Source organism: Centruroides sculpturatus, unplaced genomic scaffold (genome assembly GCF_000671375.1).
Source record: "Centruroides sculpturatus isolate CEXI.00-Female unplaced genomic scaffold, Cexi_2.0 scaffold1306, whole genome shotgun sequence".
Classification (NCBI taxonomy): Eukaryota; Metazoa; Arthropoda; class Arachnida; order Scorpiones; family Buthidae; genus Centruroides; species Centruroides sculpturatus.
The window spans coordinates 141946-165030 of NW_019385576.1; the positions used below are offsets into that span (position 1 = coordinate 141946).

Genomic DNA, 23085 nt, shown 5'->3' on the forward strand with positions numbered 1-23085 from the left:
AAAATTGGGGTTCGATACTTGAAGTTTATTGTTTTTCCGGTTATAAGAATCATGATAAAATCAGAATTTTTATTCATCTTTATACGAGAATATTAGGTTTTTGCGTGCGTATTGACGTTAACATTAATGTACGAGTATATACGAGGAAAGGTGCTCGTAAATGAAGCAATTCGGCCAAACTTTTAATATAAAATTTCGTGGCAACGCAACAATAAAACTCTGTAATTAAAAATTGTCAGAGTTTTGTTGTATTTTTATTTCGTGGGATCAAAATTTTCTCGTTTCCAGTGTTTTTCTCAGTTTTGTTACGTTTACGTCGATTNGGCATACCAGCGTTTCCACCAAAGCGGAAATTGCTGAATGCACCCTCCAGCAGCTTAGCTAAATTACAAAAATAGATAAAATTGGGTTTCGATACTTGAAGTTTATTGTTTTTCCGGTTGTAAGAATCATGATAAAATCGGAATTTTTATTCATCTTTATACGAGAATATTATGTTTTTCCGTGCGTATTGACGTTAACATTAATGTACGAGTATATACGAGGAAAGGTACGCGTAAATGACGCAATTCGTCCAAACTTTTAACAGATTTAAAAACATTTTATTAAGAAATAATAAAGATAATTACAATATATATTTGTGTTTGGAGACATACAAGCATGTCAATGGAACAGTGGTGACATAGCGCGATTCACAAGGGCACTAGCCAGCCAGATGTTATTAAATTTCGTGGCAACGCAACAATAAAACTCTGCAATTAAAAATTGTCAGAGTTTTGTTGTATTTTTATTTCGTGGGATCAAAATTTTCTCGTTTCCAGTGTTTTTCTCAGTTTTGTTACGTTTACGTCGATTTTATCGGTAAGTACAGGCTACAACGTTACTAATTTTACGTATTTTTGAGCATTGTTAACGCGAATATCACAATTAGTGTCAATGATTTTTTACGAATCTCTATTTCCATAACAATTGGTCGGTTTTGACAGAGACAAGGAACGGGGTCTTTCCACTTATTTTCACTCGTCGTTAAGCCCAAATGTAATGAAATTTTTATAACAAAATCTAAATTAATAAATACATTACATTACTATAGTTTATATACGCTTCATATACCACATGAAATGTGCACCGTTATAGTCTGAACGTTAATTAAACAGAATAATTCGAGATTATTCGTCTCTATTTTCACAAATGTTTTGTGTTATGGCAATATTGATTTGTTATAATTAAGGCGATATTTTTAAAATTACTTTTTCATAAGAAATCTTACAATTTACTTGAAATTAAATTAACAAAACGAATGTTATTTTAACGAATATAACTTGCATTTTCGTAATATACGTTTCCTTCTTTTGCAGAATGGACAATTTCGAGGAGTTAAAGAAATGGCACACCTCGGCCAATGGATGATAAGCGGGAGGAAAGCGCCTCGTCGTATTCGGGTCCGAGTAATTCGGGTGCTTCCGAAAGACGTCGAGGAGAGCGGAGAGTGCGAGTCGCCTACACCGGGCAACAAACGGGTTGTCAATACTCTCGACGATGTGGTCGACTATCTGGGACGAAGATACCCAGAAGTCGCGGAATGAACGGTGGAGTGTCGACTACGAGAGATAGGACAGTTCAAAGTGATCGTGGAAACAATCTGTCAAGCAGAAGAAGCCTTGGTGGAAGAAGCTTTTCTTCTGCTGCATAAAAAGAAATTTTTTCAATGCCGAGGTCACTACCACCACTTTTCAACCAATACGACTTTTCCATACCGTAATTACGTTTTNTTGTTCAAAATAAACAAAAATTTTACGAATTTGCTGATTTGCACTTGGCGAATTACGACACTGTTTATGTACATGATGGAATGCATAACTTTTTTCTTTCAACAACGTCTCACCCAGCACAGTGGTCATAAACTCTTAATATATTTTACGTAGTAATAAAAATATAACTTGACATACGTATTTATAAATAGTTTATATTCAAAGTACATCAACATCATTTCTATGACCAAGGGTGGCGTAAGGCATGGACGACGTGGGCCACCGCCTATGCTTCGCGGTTCGAAGGGCCTCGCGCCTCGAAGGTTTATCCATTACTTAAAAGCCGCGAACGCGATGAAAAAATTTTACTCGTCATAAAACAATAAACAGTTTGTCGAATTTTTATTCATAAAAATGCAGNGCCTCGCGCCTCGAAGGTTTATGCATTACTTAAAAGCCGCGAACGCGACGAAAAAATTTTACTCGTCATAAAACAATAAACAGTTTGTCAAATTTTTATTCATAAAAATGCAGTCTCAGCTGCTTTTTATTTTATAAAATTCGTCTTCTTGCGCCACCAGAGAGCCTTTTAAACAATAGGTAGTCTGTTAGCGTTGGTCAGTAGTAGTCGAAGTTTAATACGAACGTTTGTTTCTTGAAAATTTGATCGCGATTTAAATACAGTATTTACTTTTAATATTACCGATATGTCATCGAAAAGAAAACGTGTTATATTATCATTAAAAGACAAATTAAAGTATTTNTTTAATATTACCGATATGTCATCGAAAGGAAAACGTGTTGTATTATCATTAAAAGACTAATTAAAGTATTTGTTTCGATTATCCGGATTTTTCCTTATCCGGATTACTTTCATCGCCAATTAGTCCGGATAATCGAGGTTCTACTGTATATGTTTCCTTACAATTCGATTTCTTGAAAAATATTCATTTTGTTGTGTCTTCCGTTAACACAATGAACATTATTTCATTTAACAATGCAATGTTAATAATTGCATTTTAACAATAATCGCAACATTTGTAGTATTTTTCCAAACCAGAAATTGTCACAACTCGAGCGAATGGTAAGTGTCATTACTGAAATCATTTAAACTTGAAAACACCTTTCGTATTCTTGAATTACGTGTCTTTCAATGACGGAAAAGACAAAATTTTACAATAATTGTTAAACCTAAACAACTACTATCGATCTGGATATTCTAACATAAAAATATAACTAATATATGTAATTATATCGATGTATTTGTTTATAAGGAGATCGCTTCGAGTGACAAAAACGGCGGAATTAAATGCAAGTTGTGTAAAAATGAGTTTTCTAACGAAGTGCAGTTCCTCGAACATCTGAAGGAGAATTTAAACTGCAAAAAGTTGACTTGTGACGTGTGTCAAAAACAGTTTACTTTGATTTCCAATTTGAAAAGACACAAGTCAATGCATTCAAATGAAAGGAAATTCAAATGCGAGGAATGTGATTATTCTACCGGAGTAAAATCAAATTTGACAAGACACCAAAATATACACTCAAAAAGAGAAGTATATAAATGTAGCTATTGTGGTTTTTTTCACTATATGGAAAGAGAGTTTACACGGTCATATTTTGCAAAGTCATTCGACAGGATCGAATTTTACCGAAAAAGTAAGTATTTATTAAGAAATTTTTGAAGGAAAATCAATCTACATATGTACAAACAAATAACACTTGAAATCGCTATCAAGAATTTCCAGTTGATGTCATTTTCTTATACTAATTTATATTTTTAAGTGTTCAGGTTATTCGTGTTTGTTAGACATTTTTATTGCGTTTTCTTTAATTTAAGAGCAAAAATTAAAAAATTCTATTTCTTTGATTCAAATTCTTGTACTAATGTGTGTATACCTAAAGTAGTATTAGTAACGTTTTTCTATATTATTTATTTCTATAATNTATACTAATTTATATTTTTAACTGTTCAGGTTATTCGTGTTTGTTAGACATTTCTATTGCGTTTTCTTTAATTTAAGAGAAAAAATTAAAAAATTCTATTTCTTTGATTCTAATTCTTGTACTTATATGTGTATGTATACCTAAAGGTGTATTAGTAACGTTTTTCTATAATATTTATTCCTTTAATATTTTATTTAAAAAAATAGTAATTTTATATTATAATTTCGGTTTAGCTTCCGCCGAGATTTCTGAATTTAGAAAAATATCGATGCAAAATTTGCCATAAATTTTGTTCTACTCCATCCGCTTTAAAATGTCACGAGAGAAGTCATACGGAAGAAAAACCTTTTCAGTGTGATTATTGTTTTCGAAGATTTACACGAAAATATACATTAGATAAACACAAGCGAAAAATTCATTCGACAGTAGAAAAACAATTTTCGTCTCAGGTAAATAAAAATGTATTTAAATAATATGCTAGTTTAAAATAAACAATAAATCACAAGTATGTTATAATTTCTATAGTAACATATACTTGGTCTACGAATAGGGAATCTTTTAAACTGTAAATTTGTTTACTTCATAACGGTCTTTGTGAAGTATTTTCTGTTATAATAACATTGAAAATCCTTTCCCACGAAGAACGTATAAAAGCTAGAGCCCCCGGAAGCTCGGGGCGACCAAAGGAATTTATACTTATTAATGGGTGTATCTTGTCTCCATACACGGGAAATTGCGACTGAAAGGACATCGCCATACGACGGACAGCAACTTTCAACTTCCCTCGCGTATGATTTCGACGGGCCATTCAACGAACGCGTATTAGTCATATCCTCATAGAGGTATTTGTAATTTAGAGTTTTGTGAACTCTCTCTCTCTCTCTTTCTTTCAGAATAGCCGTTACAGCTGTTAGGAGAGGTCCTTTTGATAGTTGGCTTCTATTTAACCTATATATTGTTATCGCCTTATGTAACCTAGCTTAATTATTCAAATAAAGGTTTTGTTTAGCCTGTCGTCTATCGTTGTGCCTGCCAACTTTCCGACGCACTCCCCACTCGCTTTGCCCTCCTAAATCATCCGACCGGGTTTTACCAACCTGTTGCAGCGTAAGTGGTCAGAAGGGATTAACCCCTGACCCTCTGCTTATCTCACATTTTCAATTTCTTTTCTTTCGTTACACAGACATTTATGTAGTGATGTCCCGACACCACATAATTATCGATATATCTGCATCGAGTATCGAAATTGGAAATCTTGCCGGCTGTCTCTCTGTTCAGTCTGTCGCCTTTTAGTTGTCTTTACTGCTGAGAAAGTACACCTGTCTATCTTTTTGCTTAGTGGAATCGTTCCAATTAACTGGGTGTAAAAAAACCGTATAAATATACATTATATGCAACCCATATGAAAATGCTCGACAGGATCCACAACTTCAATGGAACAAAAATTAATCAAAGTTACAAAATTAACACGAGCTTTTTTAATCTAACACCGTTTATCATTAACGTTATTTGTATATATACAGGTATATAGTAAACACAAGACAGCATAAGAAACAAAACCGATATACCAAATATAAAAAAGATAAATTAACTCTCAATTTCAGCAAAAAAGTAACTTTTTTAATAATGAAACAATTAAAACTATTTGCAGTAATTAATGTTTTTTGGATTATTATCAGTGCGTCAGTTACTACCTAAATTTAGATAAATACACAAAAGAAGCCCTAAATTTTCAGTCCCGCTAATGAGGTTTAAAGGTACTACTATAGGCCTACATGTGACAAGGGTGCATAAGACATCGGGGAACACCAGTGGCAATGCGATTCCTGGGATTTTGGTCGTAGTTTCGAGCTTCGCCCGGACAGCCTGGCCACATGGAGATTTCCGGGTTTTCTCTACGTTTGTAACGCCTGAATAGTAGCCACTTACACTTAAAAGACTTCCCTGAAGGAATCCACCTATTCAAGTGTTTCATTGCCAAACTTAACAAAACAAACAAACATAGAAATCGTTGTCTTTAGATAGAAAGTTTTTTATTGTATTCAAATTTTACAAATGTCGGTGCCACAAATTGCTGCTCATTCTAAACATCGCTGATGGTCTAAGTTAATTCACAAACAAAAGTATTCCGTAATGTTTAAGTAGTTCATCGACATTCTATTATTGTTACGGTAGTTCTGGTATTAATTCTGAATTAAATGTAAAAAGCATCATAAAATGGTATAAAAGGAATTGCATAATTAACAATATTTTTCAATTGTTTAGCAAATTACAGGAGAAGGTAAATCGAAATCTTTTAAAATCTCGGAACAGAGTGAGATGCACTCTTCTGCCGAAATCTCAGCAGCGAGTTCGATGCAAGAGGAACATCTTAAAACATACAAGAAAGATAAAACTTTGCAATTTTCTGAAAAATTATGGCAATGTCATCAATGTCTCTTTAGTACAAACACCGAGAAAGAATGGTTCCTACATAAACAAACACACGTCGATGAAGCTCCTTGCACATCAAAGGTATATAATTGTTGTATTCTCTTTAAAAGTTTTAGTACTTTGTAAATAATCATTCAGTATAAGTTAGGAAAAAATACCAGCACAGAAGCCCTTCTATACTATAATTTACTCGCGCGCCAGGGCTGGTGAGCGAGTAAATTATAGTACAGGAAAGTAAATCTGTAGTTTATAAAATCGAATTTCTCGAAAGAACTATTAAGCATACACAGACTCTTTCTAGATTTTCCGGTAGCTTGGTGTGACCAAAATCTCTCTCGTCGTAAATCTAGTGGAAAAAGTGCTAAATTTGCGATTGTATAGATCCAGAACAATCCAACGAACTTATTCAAAATTTAAAATAATCGCAGTTCTCACCACGAACACCAAATATTTTAAATCTTATCTAAATCGGTTCGTTGGTCTCGGAGATATTAATGAACAAATTTGCCACTATAACATTAGACGTGTGGCTGAACTCAATTATACCGATGTTATATTAATAAATATTACACAATTGGATGATTCCCATTTACTTTTAACCACAAATTAGATTTGTGACTGAAGAAGTGTTGAGTTTCCATTTGTGAATGATAAAATGAATTCTATTTACGTTTGAAAATTGACATTTGTTCCAAAGAACTTTTTTTCATTTTCTTTTGTATAAAAATTGAATTCAAATAATAATAATAATTTAAATATTCGTTGTTGCAGGAACAGGAAGAATCAGATCCAGAAGTGGTCAGAGCATCCGAAATTCTCATCGACATGAGAAAGAAAAGATTGGAGACGATAAAAGATAAAAAAAAAAGTCCTGATCTCCATACACATCCAAGTTCACAATAACATGCGAATATTCAATATTGATGTTATTTTACCCATTTTTTGTTTTTTTTTCCAAATTGTAAAAAGAGATTTTCAAAATGGAATACTTTTATGCGAATTTCATAGGATTGGTTTCTAAATTTTAATTTTTGAACAATAAAACTAGTTTCTTGACAGAGTGTTTATTGTCTTATTTGGAATTGTTAATAATTGAATAACACACGTATTAAACAATTAATTACTTTCTCGGCTCTGTTATATATATAAGACAGGAAACGTATGACGATAGGTCAAAAAAATGATTCTAGATTTATACATTTTTGGACTCGCGACTCCTTGCAACGTCGAGAAATGCAAAGAAATTTCGGGGGTAATTTGTGTATGAATAGATGTTATTGTGTGTGTGTGGGGGGTGGAGCACAGTTTTGTTCACCCTGTTTGAAACTTAATATCTCGTGTGCTTTTCGTCGAAAATTTCTCAAATTTTGCAGGGTAATTTGTGTATTAGGGAAATTAATTCTATTAAATTTTGTTGGTTATAGGACTAGGGGTGGAAAGATGAACGGGAATTCCGTCATATCTCGAGAAGAGCCGGATACAATGACTATTTTTCTCGTTATTAGCATACAACTTTTTTTTATAAAATCCATCGGCACCGTCGAAACTTTCTGGACAGCATTTAAATTGCGTAGTTAAATTTTAAAAGTAGACAGGAATTTTATAACAAATTGTAAATACCGATGACGAGTAAAATCCTCATTAAGTCTGACCGTATTCATGGGACGAAACACAGATTCTCTTTTATCTCACCACTCCTCGACCTCTAACTAACAAAAGTAAATACAATCAACCCCCAATACAGAAACTTCCCTGTGAAATTTTAGGAATTTTCGACAAAAAGTATTGGAGTATTTTTGACAAAATTATTAAACTTCAAACAGCCTGAACAGAATAGTTTCACATAAAAACATCCATATTTATTGAAAAAAAACCGAAATTTTTTCTGAATATTTTAATTTCCCGAAAGTCTAAATATGGGGGAAGACGTTTTTTCCATTCGTCAAACTTTTCTTCTGTTAAATATAAAAGATTTTGTATTTATAATAATAAACTAGCTGCGAGTACCCGCTTCGCTGGGTTTTTATTTGTTCGTACATCTATATGTAATGTAATTTATATGTATGTAATATAGTGTTTTTCTTTATATAAAAGACTGTTTCTCTTCCTCTACATAATCTTTCTCTGATTCGATGTGTTTTGAGTTTTCAAGTTGCCCTTTTGTTTGATTATTTCTGTTTCGATATGATTCGAGACCGCAAAAATTCTTTCTTACACTTTGGCATTGTTTTTTATATTTTTACTTTTCACACATCACTATTTACTTTTCACTTTCTACACTTTTACTAATGAAAAATCAACTGAAGCGTGTGCGTCACACGTCTCCAAAAGCCATCCCCACTACTCACACATAACACTCTTCGACTATTCGAAAACATTAAGATTAAGATTAAGATTATATTACAGCCAATTTTAACCGTTTTCACAGAATGCAAGAATTAGGTCCTCCGTTTCCAGTCTAATTAGAGAATTTTTACATGAGTCTAAAAATATGTTCGATTTCTTGCGAAAACGCAAAAAAAAAACCGCATTTGCGCCTGTAAATCTTTCACGCCGCTTTCTCTTAACACTTCCTTTGTTGACACTTCCATTATTGATACACCCCGTATCTCCCACACTCTTATAGCTATCGAGACGAAAACACCATTGTGCACGGTGGGAGACTTGGGGCTACTACCACACACAAACAACATTCATGTGCGATGTGCAGTTTTGGCTGCAGAATAAAATATAGGGACAAACACGTCCATTTTTATATATATAGCATAATATATATAATATATATAGCAAGAATATATATATATTCTTGTATTCTGTGAAAATGGGTAAGATTGGCTATAATTTATATATATATATANTCATAACTTGAAATGAGTTAATTCATTTTTGCTGTCAGAATTAGAAAAAAAACTCCCGTAGCAAGTACTGTATAAAAACGATTTATCAAATTTACTTTCTTAGTTTGCGCAAATATATTCAATTAATAAATAAGAACACTTTACTTTCTCAAATTTGTAATCTGACCAGAATAGCCCTTCTTTCTTAGTTTGCGCAAATATATTCAATTAATAAATAAGAACACTTTACTTTCTCAAATTTGTAATCTGACCAGAATAGCCCTTAATACTTTACACTTCGAATTAACTCATTAATCTCTTACCGTGTACAAACTGACGAGTTAGTGTAGGATGGCCCTTGATAGTGTTCTACACTAGAACACTATCAAGGGCCATCCGACCGAAACTCGCATATTACTTTCAAATCCAGCAGAATTGTTTATTTCTTTTCATACAATGAATTCATTTCCACCATATAAAAACCACTCGAGCTATATACGTGTCTTCCAAACATACTACTTTGTCGCCAGGAAAATTATTGTTTTCGAGTGGGTTGATTGATACATACTTAACCTGTTAAACGTGACACGGTTTACAAAAAGAAACGTTTCTGTAAAAACTTCAATTAATCGATGGAAAAATGTTTTGCACAATTCATAAAAAATGTAAACGAAACATTTCCTCTGTTTCATTCCCGTCTTAAACACTTAATTGTTTAGAGTTTTTCTTTCAGATTCTTATAATGAGATTTTTTTAAAGATGTAGAGAAAGAGCATTTACTCTCTCCTTGTAAAATATAGTGAATCTTTGGAAATGTTCTATTCTTCTGTTAGTATTCGTTTTGTTCTAGTAGGAATGTAGCGCAGATTCTGAATAGTTGATGACACATTTCCTAAATTTCTTAAAAGTTTCTGATTATTCGAGGACACGTACAGTGAATGATTCAAATGAAGAACCACAAGTGTGTTTTCTTTTAAAAAATAAGTAATGAAAATAATAAAAGTAATGGACATGAAATAAATGATGCTTCTACTAAATATAAGACAATCAGATATTCGGGTTTAAATGAAAGAAGAAATATTTTAACTGCTCAAAAAAGTATTCAGTATGATTCAAGATGCACAAGTTCAAAGTGGCTTAAGTTATGGCAAATCATAACAGCAAGCAAATAAACAGATGTCATTCAAATTTTCATCACCTGCGAGAAGAGAGAAATTAAGCAAAAAATCAACTTGTGATTTAATAGAATTATCACATTCAATTCATAATGTTTAACATTCAAGTGTAAAGAAAGCATCCACACCAAAAGAGTATCTTCCAATATTGAAATTTGAAAATAACGCTAGTACATTGAACAAATATTCTTTAATGAAAGCAAATAGGGTGAAACCTTCGCCCGTTAAAAATGACGACGATGATAGTGTGATTATGAGAATGGTAGAGGTTAGGAAATCACCAGTCTCGAAAGTCCAATTGTCAGCGAAGCAAAAAGAGAACCACTTTTTCACGGAAATTCGCCGAAAGAACTTCGACAGTCAATAGAAAGGTGAGATGAAAAAGAGAAGAAAAAGATGAGATATCAAGAAGAATTAACGCGATCGATTCGAGAGAAGAGGGAAGAAAAGAATGCAATTGCAAAGGAAAAGATGAAAGACATTTTTAAAAGAAAAACGCCAACAGTTTCAGAAGAAAAACCTCTTGAAGACGAAGATCAGTTAGATGGTTTTCCAGAATTAACATCTGAAATGGATGTGGAAGTTGATGATGCTTTAAGGTCAAATCTTCCGGATGAAGTTTTAGCCGAAGGATTTCGTCTGTCCGTTGCACGCAGAGATACGGAAACACTTGCGCGACTTAATTGGTTTAATGATGTAATTATTAATTTCTACATAAAGTTGCTTATGGAAAGAAGCAAATTGGATACTTTTCCAACTGTATCAGCATTTAATACACTCTTCTGTACCGAATTGTTAAACAGTGGTCACAGTGCATTGAAAAGATGAACGAGAAACATTGACATTTTTAATATGACAGGCCGCTTATTCTCGTTCACATGGGAATGCACCGGTGTTTAGCTGTTATTGTCTACCGACATAAAAAATTCAGTATTATGATTGTATGGGTGGGCGAAATGACGAGTGTTTAAATGCGCTAAGAACATATTTACAAGATGAGAGAATGGATAAAAAGAAAGAAGAATTCGATATGAGTGGGTGGGCACTAGAAACAGTAAAAAATATACCTCATCAAATGAATGGAAGTGATTGTGGAATGTTTGCATTGAAATATGCGGAGTATATAACGAGAGATGCAAGAATTAATTTCACACAGGATCATATGCCTTATTCTCGATGGCGAATGGTTTACTAAATTTTGAAGAAACAGTTATTGTGACGAACATCGAATCTACGACAGACCGTACATGACATTATTATATTGCCACTCGCAAAATAAAAATATAATTCCACCTCCACGAGGTTCCAGCTTTTTATATTTACATAATCATTGCTTAAAAGAATTTTACTAGTATGATGCGAAGTTATCATTACGTGCTAATCAGTGTTGCCGCGATGAAATTTCAAAACGTACTGAAGCGCCTTCAAAAAATGTACTATTTCTATGAATACTTTGTTTACATGCCTATATTTATATATATATATAGCCTATATATATAGTTTATTGTCAAATAATTTCATTTTAAATCTTATTTTTGGAATTTTTTGAAAGCTATTTAAAATTAAAAATATATCTACAGATCTATTACTTATTATAAAATGAGCATTACATTAACAACATTTATTAATAATACTATTGAATTTCATCTTAATTTTATAACCAATCGTGCTTTAAAAAAATAATTATAAATTTGTTATATTATTTTATTCTTTATTATACTTTAAATTTTTTTGATGTTATTGCATCACTTTACGAAGTGGTATATACGTAATTGCATCAGTTTTAGTACCTATTTAATTAATTTCAATCATGACAGCAAAAGATAAGGATGCTTGTTTCTTTTAAACTATTTGATGAAAACGTTACATAAAATTGGGGTTGCATAATCATCCGAAATTATTATTATATTTTTGACTGGAAATTACAGGATTTATGCAATTTTAGTTTAATTAATGTCATATAAAACTGACTGCTCGTACAAGTTTGCTTAAAACATGCAACTCAAAAAACCCCAAAATGGCAGCTCAAGAAGTAGATCACGCGTGTCCTGACCTTCTTATATAGACCTTGGAACAGTCGGAAGCGCGGCCATTTTGGAACCATACGTAACATTAACCCTTATTTCTTTTACTACGATTACTAAAATTGAAGTTCATAATTTAAGAATTAAATTATAGTGGTAGAAAATAATATAAAAGTATTTATATTATTTATACTCGTACAATTTCAAAACTATTTTCTGTAATAATTTGTTTCTGACTTAACGGATATTTTGATATTATTGATGACGAAAGTTTAAAATTGATTTCCTTACCTGTCCGTTATTTTTGTTTGACGTAGTTGAATTGTTTGGACCACGTGGCATTAAAAATTTTGTCAAGGTCCTGATGAGAACGTGCAGACAACTGAACGTGTGAAAGAAGACCACTGAGTCAAGACCGTTTACAGGTGCAACTATCTATGTTGCTGACGTCGACAGACAAACACCATTTCTATGTTGTGATTGGATAATTTAAATTAGCAAGCAGTGATACTAGTGAGACTTTATTGAACTAATTTTTTCTTATTTTTTCGTTAAGGCGTGAAATATTAATTTGTACCGTAAATTGTACTTGAAATATTATAATGTACTGAAAATGTACTAAAAATCTAAATGTACTTTCAATTTACTGAAAAGGGCAAAATGTACCAGAAAAGTACAAATGTACTAGGAACGGCAACACTGGTGCGAATGAACATCCGAGAATTCATTTACATTGTAAAACCATAATTTAAATTAAATGCCATTCATACAAGAAATGTCATAAAAGTTTCATGAAAAAAATCTCATAATTTCATAACTGTAATTATGGTAAATCTTCATTTCCATAACTTTTCTTTTTAATTTCCTGGCATAGAATTTATAATTTGTCATATTCAATTAATGATTACAAAATGGATATGGGTAAATGGATATAATGATTTAACTGAACGAAATTTAGTATTTTTTAAATCAAGCATTGTAAGTTAAATTGTTATTTTTTAATTTTGAAAAGTCTATTATTGTACATATGTATTACAATATCAAATAAGTTTATGTATTAAAGATTCTGAATTTCGTTTCTTTTACGGAATATTTATTTTTTCGTATAAATTGTCCAAGCGCTCCTTCTTATACATAATATAAAAACCTAAAGCCCGGAGAATTAATAATATAAAAGCCGTCGTAAGTGTGTGTGAATTTTTTGTAACTGCTGCAGTTTTTGTCCAATCCGGATGAAATTTTGGTTTTATTCGTTCCATATTCTATCGGAAAGTATAGACTAGTTATTTTATACAAATATTAGCTCTAAAATAAACTTTTTATTGATTTCTGACCAGTCATCGCACTTATGTCATAGTGACCTCAGTGACATTATTTAGTTCATTTTTAAATATTATGGCAAATGGCGTATTTTAAACTTAGTTCGTGAATAAACAATATTAAAGTGTGTATTACTAAAGAAAGACAGCAGGAAAATCACAATAGAGTATTTACTCAGAATATAAAGAAATTGTAATATTTTAATATAAAGGCTGTTTATGTATATGTAAGTGAATACCCTGTAACTCCTAATGTTTCTGTCCACTTTAGTTGAAATTTAGTTTTATTGTTCTTTACGTTACCACAAATAGCGTATTTTAGAGATATTTACGACTCCCATTCCAAATTTTTAATTGAATGCACTATTACAAAATTGACGTAAATTACTTCATACTTTCGTATGGATATCTTGGAATGCTTCATCAGGCAAGATCAATACGATTATATTCAAATTGTTATAATTAAAACACTAATGACGTGATGAAATTATTCTTAAACAAGAACAATTATTTTAATGTGAAATAAATTTTCAATAAAGATGAAATTTATATTTTGTTGACGACAAAACTTCGTGAACGAAAATTTTACGAAGTTTTGTCAAAATATTACAGTAATCAATAAGTTCAATTCGTCTTAAATGTCGAATTTACGGGCTATTTACAACACTTTGTATGAAATAGATAGATTTTGAAAATCTCCCGTTTAAATTTTTAAAAACTGGATAGAATATGAATCCATATTGAACATTCGTAGGTTATTGTAAACTTGGCGGAGTATCGGAATCAGGCGATTCCTTTTGTTCCTTTGTCATCTCCAATCTTTTTTTCCTCATATCCATGAGAATTTCGGATGCTCCGACAACTTCTGGATCTGTTTCTTCCTGTTCCTGCAACAACAAATATATAAATTATTATTATTATTTGAATTAAATGTTTATACAAAAGAAAATGAAAAAAATTCTTTAGAACAAATGTCAATTATGAAATATAAACAGAATTCAATTTATCATTCACAAATGGAAACTCAACACTTTTTCAGTCACAAATCTAATTCGTGGTTAAAAGTAAATGGGTATCATCGTTAATGAATTGTCATTCGATTGTGTAATATTTTTAACCTCGGTGTAGCAGAGCTCAGCCACACTTCTAATGTTAAAGTGCCAAATTTGATCCTTCGATACTTTTCAAATCTACGTTTTAATTTTTGTCTTGTACTGTAAATATAAATGACAGAATATTTGTTTTCTTTGTTCTTAGCTTTTTATTATATTTTAAATTGAATTTATTTTCTGAGACATTGAAGAAAATATACACTAAGTTGTAAACCCGCACACCAGCCCTTCCCCTGGTTTTTTGCCTTATTAATTTTTGTGGAACGCCGGAGGTATGACGAGGTCGTACCTCTTTTTGTCTGCAACAGGTTGGTTAAACCTGCCCACTTGTCCGACTAACTTACCTTCTATGATCCCGAGGGGTCGGGATACTTTTTCTTTTAGGTCGAGTGGTGCAGGTGAGAGGGGTCGTCAATAACGCGTCGGCTATGAACGAACAATAGACACCATTTACCAAGGAAAACGAAAATGTATTATTTAACAATTGGGCGATTACAATATCTATCGTGAATGTCTATCGAAATTTTCTAACTTCCGAGTACAAGGAGGAGCCCCAGAGAGGCTTCAATTCATACCTCTTGATTATTCCCACGAGTGTTCGAAGGTCCGAAGCTAGAGGCACAGAGTTAATTAATTAGGAAAATCGCCACTTAACGTCGTAGGTGGCAATTAGTAAAAATTCTGACTATAGTTCCTTAGTAGGGTCCGGCTTCTACTCGTCCACAGTTGGTGAGAAACTCCCCTGAGGAGGTGAGAAGCGGGAAAAGCGGCTTTTATAGCTGCGTGCTGGGAAAATACGCCACGTAATGCCCTGATGTGGGAGGTATAGGTTATTGGAGCCGGTATGGATATTAAGGGTGTTCACGGGATCAAAATAAAGTGAAGAAATCGGACGTTAACTGTAAACTTTAAGTCTTGCAGTATGAGAATTAATGTTTAATTAAATGAATGTTTACATTTAAAAAGAATAATTATAAAATTTTCCCGCGATATTGCTTCTTTTTCTTTTCGAATCTTTAGGCGCTAGGAAAAAAAATAATTAGGAAAACATCGCTAAAAATTCCGGATCAGACATTCCTAAGTCCTTTACTCGAACTATACCTAAGTTTTCATACTTATTCTCTGGGAGTCCGAAGAAAATATATACCAGAACAAAAACCTGCATACTCCTGATTTAACACTCTTTATTAACTTTTAATGCTTTTGCTCGATCTGCATCAGATTTTTCACCCTTATTTCCTGGGACAGAAAAATCTGCACACTACGCGTGACTGTCAAATGAATATATCACGAGTTATGAATGTCTCATAAGTTATCCTAAAAACTATTTCCTTATAAAGTTATCTGTAACTGAAAAATACTTGAAATCTCATTTAAAAAGCTGCTAAAATCAATTTGAATACACAGAGCTCGACAGAAACATCATAATAAAGGAAACTTTTGAAAGCTCTTGCATAAGAATAGTGGGGACAGAATTGACAGTAAAACTGAACATGTGAATAAAGTTCGCATTATTCAGACACTACAACTACAAAAAGTTTTAGAGAAAGCGGTCGTCATAACAATAAATCGGAAAAATTAGCATCGTCAGAGAAATAAACTTTCAGCTTTACTTCTTGCCTCAAACTTCCTTCGCTGACACTGTTCAAACGCGTTCTAACGTTCAAAGAAATGAATGTAGAGCGACGACATTAAGGCACAAAGTAAAACTCGAAGCCTTTTTCTGTGACGATGTTTATTTATCCGATTTATTATCACGTGACTGTTCTCTCCAAACCTTGCTGTAGTTGTAGTCTAGGTAATACGAACTATAGTGACATCAACAGTCTTACTATCAAGTCATCCACTATTCTTATCCCTTAACCGATGATTCTTAACTGATGCTTCCACTATTCTTATGCCAGAACTTTTAAGAGTTTCCTTTATTTAGATATTTCTGCCAAGCTCAACTTTTTGAATCTGGTTTCACCAGTTATTTATTAGATATACAATAAGTATATTGCAATGTATTTTATTCATAAAATTGTGAGAAACCTGATTTTATAAATTACAAATTTACTTTCCTATACTATAATTTAAAAAGTTATATTTTCCTAACTTAAATTAAATGTTTATTTAGAAAGCACTAAAACTTTTAAACAGAATACAACAATTAAATACCTTTGATGTGCAAGAAGATTCGTCAACGTGTTTCTGTTTATGTAGGAACCATTCTTTCTCGGAGTTTGTAGTAAAGCGACATTGATGACATTGCCATAATTTTTCAGAAAATTGCAAACGTTTATTTTTCTCGTATCTTTTAAGATGTTCCTCTTGTATCGAACTCGCTGCTGAGATTTCAGAAGAAGAGTGCATCTCACTCTGTTCCGAGATTTTAAAAGTCTTTGATGTCCCTTCTCCTGCAATTTTCTAAACAATTGAAAAATATTGTTAATTATGCAATTTCTTTTATACCATTCTACGATGCTTTTTACATTTAATTGAAAACTAATTGCAAAACTACCGTAAAAATAATAGCATGTCGATGAATAGCTTTACTTAAACATTATTTAAACATAATTTACTTAAACATTACGCGATACTTTTGTTTATGAATCAACTTGGACCATCAGCGAAGTTTAAAATGAGGTACAATTTGTGGCACTGACATTTGTAAAATTTCTATACAATAAAAAAAGTTTTTATTTAAAGACACTGTCAGGGTCGGATGCAATAGGTGTGAGGCCCGATTGAATTTTTTTGCGGGGCTCGACAAACTTTTAATAACAAAATTAATTAACAGTTAATTTACATATTGAAATATAGACTTTAAATATTTATGTAAAACAATATCCAAAATCTAATTATAAAAATTTATAAATGGGAAATGTTAACAATTAGATGGGAAAGTTGACACACAGGTGTCAAGAATGCGGCGTTATTGTCAACAAAGGTAAACATATTAGACNCTTCGTTATGAAGTATTTTGGCACTCATTGTAATTATTTTGATTTATTTAAACAGGAAAACCCTATTAATTTGAAAAGCTTCGTATTTTTCGAATCGGAAGAATTACGACCTAACGTTGGTTTCTAGGAAAACTTTCTTGGCAGATGAACCTGAATGAAGATTTCATTCTCCAAATATACATGACGAAAACGAGAACAATCGCACGGAAAACCGCGATACAGAAATACGTCCTTACTTTTGAGTATTTTGTCACGTAATGTTATAATGTCTGTCACGAGTGTAATTATTGGTAGCGATGACGCCAAGGCACAAACAGATGAAGTACTTATTTCCAACGCAGACACGGATGATATAGAAAAGTTTTCTCCAGCTGCGAAGTTTCAAGAGAAAAATCAATGTAAATACAAATAGCAGTATTTCCAGTTCTTCCGGACTTTAATATTTTTAATAAACGAATGAATATTTATCGGACTGCGGCACCGTTTCTCTCGTTATTCACAAAGGCGCATAACATATACAAGCAAGTACGTTCAACGGTGGATTAGACAACAGATATTTGTCGAAATAAAGCATACAACAAAGGTTTTCGATAAGAGAAACACTTTTTTAAATTTCTTTTTAAATTGTTGAATATATCACTGTTGCAAGTGTGAGATCCGGAATTTTTGTGACGAAAATCCCGTTCTTTTATTAACAAAAATGTTAATTAATTAAACTTTCGTTTATGTAACGCCCTAGAAGAAAAAACGATCTTAGCCGGGATTGTGTAAACTTTCCGGTGATAGCTAGCAACATCCATTGTTCTTTGCAGAACGGGCATCTCATCTTGCATGAAGATTTACAGTTAGCATCTAAATGTCGTCATTTGTTGTAGATCCCAGGAACACCTATAACCCCTAACTGTGGAAATTTCCCACAAAAACCTATAAAAGACCTTTCTTACCCCCTCTCTGGGGAGTCGCTATTACCGAACGCCGGACTAACGACATCGCGCCGATTTTCCGAATCCGCCGAATTCCGATTTCCGATAAACCTCGAATGAAATCTTCAAAAGAATCGCGAACTTTTAAAATTTGCGCTCCTGTGGATAAACGCCTTACTTTTTCGGTGAAATTCAATTCTTTCGAATGTTGTTGCAAGATGTGACTGTCTAAATTGCTTTTCCATGCAGTCGAATAATTACAATAGCTACATTTATAAACTTGTTTCTTTGAGTGTCTGTTTTCGTGTCTTTTAAAATTTGATCCATCTCCGGTAACATAACCACATTCCTCGCATTTAAATTTCTTTTCGTTTGAATGTATTGACTTGTGTCTGTTCAAATTGGAGATCCGAATAAATTGTTTTCGACACACGTCACAAGTCAACCTTTCGCACTTCGGATTCTCCTTCAGATGTTCGAGGAAATGCAGTTCGTTTGAAAACTCATTTTCGCACAACTGGCATTTAATGCCGCCATTTTTGTCACTCGAAGCGACCTCCTTATAAACAAATACGTCGATATAATTACATATATTATTTATATTTTTATGTTAGAATATCCAGATCGATAGAAATTGTCTAAGTTCAACAACTGTTTTACAATTTTGTATTTTGGTCATTGAAAGACACGTAATTCAAGAATACGAAAGGTGTTTTCAAGTTCAAATGATTTAAGTAATGACACTTACCATTCGCTCGAGTTGTGACAATTTCTGGTTTGAGAAAAGCGACAAATTTTGTAATTATTGTTAAAATGTAATTATTAACATTTCATTGTTAAATGAAATAATATTCATTGTGTTAATGGAAGATACAACAATATAAATATATTTCGAGAAATCGAGTCGAAACAAAATTTTAAATATTTATATAAACAAAATACGAAGGAAGATGAAAAGAAACTTGTTTCAAATATAACTAAACTTTATTTCGTTTCTAAAAGTCGTTCAAAAACCGACTTGTTCTGAAAGAAAAAGAAATTTTCCCGTGAAAAACAATATAAACTGATTAATTTACTCTTGATTCCAAAATAGTTACTTTTGCCTTTTTAGCTGTATATCATGCATAAAAATGCCTAAAAATGCAATATAACATAATATTAAATATACCTATACTATCTGTATCTATTCTAAATATATATTAACTTAAAAGCAAAATGTTTCCTCATCGCCAAGCGATACGGAAATACTGTAATCACTTTACAAAACCAATAACGAGTTGCTGAACTTTCCTGGCAACATTTAGTGGTGCCATCTGTTATAAAATGTTTTTTAAAAAATATTTTTTTACCTATTATAAAATATCAAAAAGGTTAATTTTGAGAGTAGGTATAGGTTTTGTTAAATGCTAATAACAAGTAAAATCGTCCTGAAGTCCGACCCTAGTGGAAACACATGCGACTTTTTCTTATCTTCCCACAATCTCGACTTCTTCACCATTAAAATTTAAGAGCATCAATCCTTTAATAAGGAAACCTCACTACAATATCCCTGGCGGACACAACTAATACTGCCAAATTGACAAGAAAGCCATCAAGGACCACGTCAGCAAGGTCTACGCATCTGCTGCTCCTGCCTGACAGCAGTACCTTTGGCTCCACTGATAACGACCCATTCGCCGCCTACTTTATCCTTGTCTATAGGTCGTCGCCCCTTCTCACGTTGTCACAACATCGTTTCTAGCTCGGGCTGCCCGCGGTATATCCATTGGCTTCATCTAGATTTCAATGGCACCTTCTTCTCTGCAGTTGTTAACACCTGTCAGCGCATTGAACACATCCCTGTGTAAGAATCCCCCGAAAGGCATTGTTTCCCCGCGCGCGATTACACCATTCTATAAGGTCGCATAGCGATCATCCACAAGTCTCTCGGTGTAAAGGTGTACAGTCGTAACACTCCATACGAACTATCATCTACTGAAAGAAGAAAGAAAAATGACGAATATTGAAGCATGCAACTGATGGAAACATTGCGGTATTTATTTCGATTTCGTTTTTTATTGATCGATGCTTATTAAATGGTAGTTGGGCGATTTTTTCTATAATTGAGTAAATGATTTAAAATGTTCATTATAGAAGCAATAGTTGTAAAAATTGCAAGTACTTACTGCGTATATTTCTATCTAAGAAGGCAAGTGCATGGAACGATTCATGTGTCATTGTAAGTACAGTAGACCCCTATAACACTGTAGATAATTCTGTGTTATATGAATTCCATGTTGTACGAGTCACTTAGATTTTACAAATACGTGTGCCGGGCTGTGAACGGCCCATGTATTTGTAAAATCTAAGTGACTCGTACAACATGGAATTCATATAACACAGAATTATCTACAGTGTTATAGGGGAGTCTACTGTACAATTAGCAATATTTTCGAACGATAATATTAGCAATATAAGTCGTCAAAAATGTTCCGACTCCGACTCTTATTACTTTTCCAACTTGTTATGTATAAATACTTTTCCGGCTGTTATACTGTATAAGCCTATAACGATCTGTCAAAAAAAATTACTATTTTGTAAACAAAATTGTGCTTCTTCGCACACATTATCATCCATACATACAGATAACATCCGGAATTGTTTTGCATTTTTCGATGTTTCAAGATTGTTTAAGTTCGAAAATACATCAGATATATCACGTGTAAATGTAATACAGTAGAGCGTCGATTACCCGAAAGTCAATCATCCGAAACGTTAATTATCCGAAAGAATTCCAGTCGGCAAATTTAAATTTTCGCCAGTGCTGTGGCGCTGCAATCTTTGGCTATATCTTGGGCTACTCAAATATTTTACGTTTTTGATACTAAATTAACTTCTGAAGTATAATTTTTTATTGTTTTTATATTTTTAAATATATTTATTTTGTTCGTACAAAATAAAAAAATAATTTTTAACGATGCAATAGTCTTCGTTAGGCTTAACATCGACTAAAATTCAACGCGAAGCGACACGCAACGGAAAAAAATTTCAACATCGGATAAGTTAAACTATTTTTTCGTACATAATCGGTTATCCGAACAACCCCAGTCCCCAATTGATTCGGATAATCGATGCTCTATTGTATTAGAAAAATGTTTAGATCTCTAGCCACGTGACTTATCTGACGTATTTCCCGAGACCTTTTCGGAGTCTGAAGAGTCCACGGACAACAGTTTGATACACATTGCATTTGTTACGTATTTAGTAATGCCATAACATTTTATAACAAAACTCACCGACTTAAAGATAGATCTTTAAGTCGGTGAGTTTTGTTATAAAATAAGGTCGATTTATTTTTCGGGATTAAAAGCACTTTAAAATATTAATTGTATCAGTTTAATCAGGTTGTGCAAATTGGGCAAGGATACATACAAACGATTATGAAGTATGCAAGTAAGAAATTTTTCTTCACAAATCCGATTATTAAAGTCAAACGAACTGCCGAATTATCGAGCTGTAAACACGACGCCGCTATTAAAGAAGCCGATGTAAACAGCAATAGAAATACAGTAGATCCCCCTATAAAAGCGTTTCCTATAGTTATGATTCCTATAAAAATTGTGGCATTATCCGTAAACAACGGTAAAAATAACTTATTGTAAACTTGGCGGAGTATCGGAATCAGGCGATTCTTTTTGTTCCTTTGTCATCTCCAATCTTTTTTTCCTCATATCCATGAGAATTTCGGATGCTCCGACAACTTCTGGATCTGTTTCTTCCTGTTCCTGCAACAACAAATATATAAATTATTATTATTATTTGAATTAAATGTTTATACAAAAGAAAATGAAAACAATTCTTTAGAACAAATGTCAATTATGAAGTGTAAACAGAATTCAATTTATCATTCACATATGGAAACTCAACACTTTTTCAGTCACAAATCTAATTCGTGGTTAAAAGTAAATGGGTATCATCGTTAATGAATTGTCATTCGATTGTGTAATATTTTTAACCTCGGTGTAGCAGAGCTCAGCCACACTTCTAATGTTAAAGTGCCAAATTTGATCCTTCGATACTTTTCAAATCTACGTTTTAATTTTTGTCTTGTACTGTAAATATAAATGACAGAATATTCGTTTCCTTTGTTCTTAGCTTTTTATTATATTTTAAATTGAATTTATTTTCTGAGACATTGAAGAAAATATACACTAAGTTGTAAACCCGCACACCAGCCCTTCCCCTGGTTTTTTGCCTTATTAATTTTTGTGGAACGCCGGAGGTATGACGAGGTCGTACCTCTTTTTGTCTGCAACAGGTTGGTTAAACCTGCCCACTTGTCCGACTAACTTACCTTCTATGATCCCGAGGGTTCGGGATACTTTTTCTTTTAGGTCGAGTGGTGCAGGTGAGAGGGGTCGTCAATAACGCGTCGGCTATGAACGAACAATAGACACCATTTACCAAGGAAAACGAAAATGTATTATTTAACAATTGGGCGATTACAATATCTACCGTGAATGTCTATCGAAATTTTCTAACTTCCGAGTACAAGGAGGAGCCCCAGAGAGGCTCCAATTCATACCTCTTGATTATTCCCACGAGTGTTCGAAGGTCCGAAGCTGGAGGCACAGAGTTAA

The 23085-nt window shown here is 32.8% G+C and overlaps 1 protein-coding gene and 1 pseudogene across 1 annotated transcript; one reads left to right on the plus strand and one right to left on the minus strand.

The window, feature by feature from the left end:
- The first annotated feature begins 6014 nt into the window (after positions 1 to 6014).
- LOC111640272 lies at positions 6015 to 11359 on the plus strand (annotated as a pseudogene).
- A 2239-nt stretch (positions 11360 to 13598) lies between these two features.
- Positions 13599 to 19260, minus strand: LOC111640265. The gene is made up of 3 exons (XM_023386264.1): positions 19215 to 19260; positions 16756 to 17004; positions 13599 to 14370 (listed from the first exon to the last, which is right to left on the minus strand). Exons 1-3 carry the CDS (start codon positions 19215 to 19217, stop codon positions 14239 to 14241), a joined length of 384 nt encoding a protein of 127 aa, XP_023242032.1. The 5' UTR covers positions 19218 to 19260; the 3' UTR covers positions 13599 to 14238.
- Between the last annotated feature and the right edge of the window lie 3825 nt (positions 19261 to 23085).

Excerpts from the sequence above, each read along its gene's own strand:
- LOC111640265 (XM_023386264.1), bottom strand. Across the intron at positions 14,371-16,755 it reads AATCTTCTTGCACATCAAAG|GAACAGGAAGAAACAGATCC; the intron begins GTATTTAATTGT and ends TTGTTGTTGCAG.